This window comes from Trichosurus vulpecula, chromosome 4, assembly GCF_011100635.1.
Source record: "Trichosurus vulpecula isolate mTriVul1 chromosome 4, mTriVul1.pri, whole genome shotgun sequence".
In the NCBI taxonomy this organism is placed as follows: Eukaryota; Metazoa; Chordata; class Mammalia; order Diprotodontia; family Phalangeridae; genus Trichosurus; species Trichosurus vulpecula.
In genome coordinates this window covers 312,652,266-312,660,091 of record NC_050576.1, presented here as the reverse complement: position 1 = coordinate 312,660,091, position 7,826 = coordinate 312,652,266, and the positions used below count along the sequence as shown (strand labels likewise).

General features: G+C 40.6%; 1 protein-coding gene across 1 annotated transcript; it reads left to right on the top strand.

Moving 5' to 3' along the window:
* Positions 1-6,373: 6,373 nt before the first annotated feature.
* On the top strand, positions 6,374-7,296 carry LOC118847169 (nucleolar transcription factor 1-like). Its single transcript, XM_036755746.1, has one exon. The coding sequence runs from the start codon at positions 6,374-6,376 to the stop codon at positions 7,058-7,060; it is 687 nt and encodes a 228-aa protein (XP_036611641.1). The 3' UTR covers positions 7,061-7,296.
* The last annotated feature ends 530 nt before the right edge of the window (positions 7,297-7,826 follow it).

Here is a 7,826-nt window from a genome sequence, read left to right as displayed (position 1 = left end):
GTATTGTGGAAACATAATTAGAATAAGCCAAGATCTGGCAGCTTCTACATTAAGAGATCGAAGGGCTTGGAATACGATATTCTGGAGGTCAATGGAGCTAGGATTAAAACGAAGAAGCACCTACCCAGCAAAACTGAGTATCATGCTCCAAGGCAAAATATGGATTTTCAATAAAATAGAGGACGTTCAAGCTTTCTCAGTGAAAAGACCAGAGCTGAATAGAAAATTTGACTTTCAAACACAAGAATCAAGAGAAGCATGAAAAGGTAATCAAGAAAAGGAACAAGAAAAAGAAATTGCAAGGGACTTACTAAAGTTGAACTGTTTTGTTTACATTCCTACATGGAAAGACGATGTGTACGATTCATGAGACCTCAGTATTAGGGTAGCTGAAAGGAATATGCATATATATGTATATGTTTATGTATGTATATATATATATGAATGTGTATGTATGTATATGTGTATGTGTGTGTATATATATATATATATATATATATATATATATATACAGAGAGAGAGAGAGAGAGAGAGAGAGCAGACACAGGGTGAGTTGAAGATGAAGGGAAGATATCTAAAAGAAATAAAATCAAATTAAGGGATGAGATAGGAATATTTTGAGAGAGGGAGGTAGGGAGAGATAGAATGGGGTGGATTATCTTGCATAAAGGTGGCAAGAGGAAGCAGTTCTGTGGGAGGAGGGGAGAGGGCAGGTGAGGGGGGAATGAGTGAATCTTGCTCTCATCAGATTTGGCCTGAGGAGGGAATACCATACATACTGAATTGGGTATCTTACCCCACAGTAAAGAAGAGGGAAGAAGATTAAAAAAGGGGGGGATGATGGAGGGGAGGGCAGAAGGTGGGTGGAGGTAATAAAAAACAAACACTTTCAAAAGGGGACAGGGTCAAGGGAGAAAATTCAATAAAGGAGGACGGGTTGGGAAGGAGCAAAATATAGTGAGTCTTTCACAACATGAGTATTGTGGAAGGTGTTATACATAATGATACACATGTGGCCTATGTTGAATTGCTTGACTTCTTAGGGAGGGTGGGTGGGAAGGGAAGAGGGGACAGAATTTGGAACTCAAAGTTTTAAAAACAGATGTTCAAAAACAAAAAAAAATAAGTTTTTACATGCAACTAGAAAACAAGATACACAGGCGATGGGGCGTAGAAATTTGTCTTGCCCTACAAGAAAGGAAGGGAAAAGGGGATGGGAGGGGAGTGGCTGAGAGAAGTGAGGGCTGACTGGGGAACAGGGCAACCAGAATATACGCCATCTTGGAGTGGGGGGGAGGTTAGAAATGGGGAGAAAATTTGTAATTCAAACTCTTGTGAAAGTCAATGCTGAAAACTAAATATGTTAAATAAATAAATTTAAAAAAAAAATTAATGGAGACTTCCCAGTCAATGGCGTTTGTGCTACTGAAGTGCTAAGTAACAGTTTTAGATATGCTATAAATTAAGAAGGACGACATAGGTAAGGGAAATTATTTCAAAGTGCATCATAGAAAATGACCCTTTTATACAGGTACAGGGCTTAGGAAGAAGGTACATTACACTAGGGTGCTAAAAATCTACCATGCCTGCACAATCTCTGGCATTCCTGTATTATTTACAGAATGATACTTCACTCTACTAGTCTTGAAATGGTTCTGTGAAGCAGTAGCTTAGTGAATAGCACCCCAATGACTTAAAAGAGTTAAAGCAGCTTCCAAAAGTATCAGCTGAGTGGCTAAGGCCCTGGGAAAACCTGGTTCAATTTATTTCACCAATGCTTGGAGTGAAACAGATTAAACACATGCTGCCTTTAGATAATAATATCTCTGATGAATTTGCCTTAGCTCCCAAGGCACTGGAGTTCAGACTCCCAGTTCTCTGATGGCTGGATCTCCAGCACCTGAGTAGCAAAAGTAAATTCACCAGAGACAATATTACCTCAAGATCATTTGTCCAGTTCCCTCCCTCAATGACTATCACCTGAATGAATCTTCTCTCACTGGTGTGATGTGACTTTCCCTTTAAATGTGATGAGAAAGAATTGTTCTTAGGCACCTTCTCCTCAACTATTGTAATTGCCAGAGGGCATACATGACAGATACACTGTCCCCTTCAAGGCAGTACTGCCATTAAGTTTTCACTCATAAGTCATGGATCCTGAGGCTGTGTCTGTACAAACAAAGTGGAGAATTGAAGCAATGACTTGGATATTTCAAAACTCCAAACCACATTTTCACCTGAAATATACAGACACTGAGGCAAAAAAGGTGGCTTTTTTTTGCTTGAATTATTCATGTAATTTTCCACTTCACTTTGCAAATAGAGATGCAGCCAAAATCTCACATAAAATTGAATGAGATTTCTGTAGAAATACTTGCTCTAGTTAATTGTGGCCATCTCCACCCTCTGAGTCTGGGTTATGTAAACAGCCCCTTCATCACAACTCAGTCTGCAATAAGGAGGAAGCTGTTGCTTTTTTTCTTACTAGATACTTCTTTCTTTAAATTATGACTTAAAGGGCCCTCAAACCCATTAAATATAGCTTTTCATACGACCGTAGATCAGTTAAGACAAAATGAAACATTAATATCGTAGGGTTAACTTCTAGAATAATAATTTTTTATACAAGGAAAAGTCTTACTTACCAATGGTAACTACTAAGCTTTTATTTACAAAATGAAGTTTTGCTTCAGCTAGGTCAGTTTTGCTTTGCATGTGTTCATTTATTCTTTTTTCTTTCAATGTACTATTATGGTTATTTGAGTTTTATCATTAAGGGCCCTGTATGTACATCGTTAGTGCCTTGGCTGAAGATAAATTATCATAAATTATACATGACTTTGCCATGTTTTTCTATCTTGGTATATTCACTACACAGATCTTGACACACGGCGTTGTTGTGGCTATTCAATCGTTTTTGACTCTTTGTGGCCCCATTTGAGGTTTTCTGGGCAAAGATACTGGAGTAGTTTGCAATTTCCTTCAGCTCATTTTAGTGAGAAAACTGAGGCAAACAGGTTTAAGAGACTTGTCCAGGGTCACACAGTGAGTAAATGTCTGAGGCCAAATTTGGACTCGGGAAGAAGAATCTTTCTGACTCCAAGCATGTTACTCAGTCTACTGTACCACTTAGCTGCCCATGACACACAGTAGGTACTTAATAAATACCTACTGAATTGAATTACCTTTCCTTGCCTTTTAGTGTTGGGCTACTTGTGGCCTGGGATTGGTTCACACTTAATCATGAATCATATGAGAATACCTGGCTAATGCTTAATCTTGTCCTTGTATGAGTATCATTTACTTCTTGATCTTGTGGTTGCTGAGATTTTTTATGTTTCTAGTCAGAGTCTTGACCTACTTTTCACCCTGTTCTCTGGTAACTAGATTTTCTTTAGCCTTTGATTAGTCTGCTTTACTTTCTGGTACCATTTTGCTTTTACTATTTTTTGTTTAGCTATATTTCAGTCAATCTGCCCACCCAGTGCACTGCTCTTTAACTCTAGTATTCTCTGATGCCTATACATTGACTCTTATGAGATTTAGCCTGCGGTATCAATCTAGCCTAAAATTTATGCTGGTTGTATACAGTCCTCATCTTTGGTTCTCTTGGTCCCAGGATTCTATTCTGGTTCTAACACCAATTGTAATCTGACCTATTTGAAGACAAAGAGATACTTGCTTCATAAGCAAATCTTTTGGAAGAATAAGCTCAGAAGCCATAAAGGATACTACTTTTCAAAACAGTTGCAATGAAATTTCAGGTCCAAAATAAAACAGAGATCCAGTGTTCCAAGGCTGTTGCAAGGAAAGGTCTTTTTAAATCTGAATTTGTTATTTAAATGTAAATTAGGATTATGAGGCACAGTGCGGAATATAAAATAGAGCGCTCACAGGAAGATTGGGTTCAAATCCTTCCTACGGCATCTACTGTCTGTGTGACTCTGGGAAAGCATTTAATCCGGACATTAGCAATACACCATTTACAATACTAGATGGAATTCCCTGAAGTGGTCACATGCATTTGAATTTGCACTATTTGAAATTATAGTTTTGGTTTTTTTTTAAATTTTTTTGTATTTTTACTTTACAACACTCGGTTCTACATAATTTTGAGTTCCAGATTTTCTTCCCTCCCTCCCCCTCTCCCTCCCCAAGGCGGCATGGAATCCCATATAACTTCCACGTATAACTTTGCATTGAATTGATTTACACACTAGTCAAGTTGTGGAGAAGAATTATGACCAATAGAATGAATCATGAGAAAGAGGAAACAGAACCAAAAAAAAAACCCAAAAACAAAAACAAAACAGACAAAAAAGGGAGGGAAAAGGCAAGCATGAAGTGTACCTCAATCTGCCTTCATACTTCATAGTTCTTTCTCTGGATGTAGATAGCATTCTCCATCGTGAGTCCTTTGGAGTTGTCTTTGCACCTTGTGTTGCTGAGAAGAGCGAAGTCTGTCAGGGTTGGTCCTCACAGGATCCGTATATCTGTGGTTGTGTACAATGTTCTCCTGGCTCTGCTCTGCTCACTCAGCATTATGTCGTGTAGGTTTTTCCAGGTTGTTATGAAATCTGTATCATCCGCATTTCTTATAGCACAATAGTATTCCATTACCTTCATATACCACAGCTTGCTCAGCCATTCCCCAATTGATGGGCATCCCTTTGATTTCCAATTCTTAGCTACCACAAAAAGAGCCACTATAAATATTTTTGTACATATGGGTCTTTTTCCCACTTCTGTGATCTCTTTGGGATACAACCCTAGAAGTGGTATTGCTGGGTCAAAGGGTATGAACATTTTTGTAGCCCTTTGGGCATAGTTCCAAATTGCTCTCCAGAATGGCTGGATCAGTTCACTACTCCATCAGCAATGTAACAATGTTCCAATTTTCCCACATCCTCTCCAGCATTTATCATTTTCCTGTTTTGTCATTTTAGCCAATCGGACAGGAGAGATGTGGTGCCTGAGAGTTGTTTTGATTTGCATTTCTCTAATCAGTAGTGATTTCGAGCATTTTTTCATATGCCTATAGATATCTTTAATTTCTTCCTCTGAAAACTGTCTGTCCTAATGGAAATATGCAGTATGAATTCAGATAATAAATCTACTTCAGACAATTCATTATTTAGACTAATATGATTCAGCTATATTTAATGATCTTGACCTAGGAAACTCTCTAAGACTATAATCCAGGACTATGAAATAGATGTGTATCTTCTCTACATTAGTAAAGAAACTCTTCTTGGAAGCTCTCTGCAGGTAGGGGATCACAGGTTCACCTCTAGCCCATTCCAAATTTGTTATTGAATGAATAGTTGAAGAGCCCCATTTGATAGAATCCACTGTTAAACACATTAGTTTGTTCTTGTTTTTCTTTTTACTAATACAGGCAACCTTTACCCTGTGATTTACTCTTACGAAGACTGGCTAGCTAGTTATTTTACAAAGTCAGATTCAACAATATTTCAGGCAAAAAGTGAAGCCTAAACTAGGACTGGTTTTAATACCAAGGAGATTTTCAAGTGAGGTGTTACACTGATAGAATGATTTTCTGTTGACTAAAGCTTTTTGTCCTAGATAGGCTGCAGCTTTCCAGTAATCCCAAATGGAAGTACAAAATTTTCTGATTCATCGGTATTGATTGGAAAACAGACATATAGCTCTTCTTGGGATGAAGGACTTTCCTGGATCACTCAAGAGCCCACTCTCTCTATCTAAAGGTAGCTTGAAGGACTGCAGTGAGACTTAGAGTTACTTTGGGGAAAGGGAGTTGGCCTATATTTTCTATAAGCACCACTGGGTCCAATCTTTAGGTGAATCAGTTCAAAAAAAATGTTAGAATTGGAACATTTTTGGAGCAGAAACATTTTGAAGCAAACATAGAGAACAGACCTACATCTCTTGGCACCAACTATCATAAATCTTCTTGTCCTATGTGTAATGACAACTTTCTTTTAGCCTATGACACATCTGCTAGATCAGAAAACTAAGAAGGCCCAATAGAGAAAAATAGTATAAAGAAAACTACTCCCTCTTTATGGGATAAGTAAGCGAAAAATAATAGCTCTTTTCAGAAGGAAGGTTGAGAATTCTTTGTCTCAGAGAAAATTGAAGTTTGAAAAGTCCTGTTTTCAAGAGATAATACATCAATGATAGACATAAAGTTATTTCAAATTTTGTTGTATTTGGGAAACAAAATAATCTTTGTTCTGTATTGTTTTTGTTTTAAGATAAGAGGACAATATTCAACAAATCTTAATGAAAAATTATTTCTTCCCTGCTTACCAATACCCTCACTTTTTCGTTCTATACATACATATACATGTATACACATATATGTATATAAAAATATACTTCTACATGCATGGAAGCTTGCAAGCCTGTTGCTAGGTACTTGTTGATGAGGGCTCCCCCAGCAACTGCCAATTCCTCCAAGAAGATGAAGTTCCAGGGGGAGCCCAAAAAGCCTCCCATGAACGGTTACCAGAAATTCTCCCAGGAGCTGCTGTCCAATGGGGAGTTGAACCACCTGCGCCTGAAAGAGAGGATGGTGGAGATTGGCAGTCGGTGGCAGCGGATTTCCCAGGGCCAGAAGGAGCATTACAAGAAACTGGCAGAAGAGCAACAGAAGCAATACAAGGTGCACTTGGACCTTTGGCTCAAGAGTCTGTCCCCCCAGGACCGTGCAGCTTACAAAGAATACATCTCCAATAAACGCAAGAGCATGACCAAGCTTCGAGGCCCAAACCCTAAATCTAAGCCCACCATGCAGTCCAAGTCGGAGTCAGAGGAAGATGACGATGATGATGAGGAAGAGGAAGAAGATGAAGAAGATGATGATGATGATGAAAATGGGGATTCCTCAGATGAGGGGGGCGATTCTTCTGAGTCGAGCAGTGAGGATGAGAGCGAGGATGGGGATGAGAATGATGATGACGAAGAGGATGATGACGAGGATGAGGATGAGGACGAAGACGAAGACAATGAGTCGGAGGGGAGCAGCTCCAGCTCGTCCTCCTCAGGAGACTCCTCTGACTCAGACTCCAACTGAGCCCCGGGAGGAGGCCAGGCCTGCCTCTGTACCCCCAGGGGCCTAGGAAAGCCTTTGGGGGGCTGGGGAGGGGTTGAAGGGAGAGTCCCCTCTGTGACTCCTATTTTTTTTTTCACCCCTCTAGTTCTGCTCCCGCCCACCCTCATTTTTTTTAAAAAGCAAAATGCATGGGGGGGAATGAGGGTGGGAGGGAGCCCAGGCTAGGACTCTGCAACCTTAGAGATATTAGCCCTGGGGGAGCCTCTGGGGGAATGACCATCAGACTGAGCCAGTGTCTACCCTTCCTTCCACCTCTACCCCTCTCCCAGAATCTTGTCACAGTCCCCACCCCCTAGCTGCCCACCCTGGACCATGGATCTCACTGCACTTACAGCTCCTAGCATGGACATTGGAATGGGGCTGGGGGGACGGAGGGGTACATAGGGGTTGGAATGGGTTTTCAGGGGTGGGGAGGCCTTGAAGGGTGGAGTGTGGCTCTTCTCACTCCCCACTTTCCCCATTCAGGGGAGGGAGTTCTGAAGCTGTGCCCCCTGCTCACCCCCCACCTCCCCCTGTGTGACTGGTTGCCTTGACCACTTTGTTGGAACTGGGGATATGGGGACATTTGCAGGGGGTCCTTTAAGAAGATGGGGGTGGTCCTGAGTCCACCTGCCCTGGCTAACCCCCTTGCAGGAAGGCGCTCCCCCTGCCCCTCAGGGCAGCAGTCTTTTTTATATATGTGTATATAATTTTTTTTAAGCTCTGAGCTGTCAACGAGGTGTTTCCT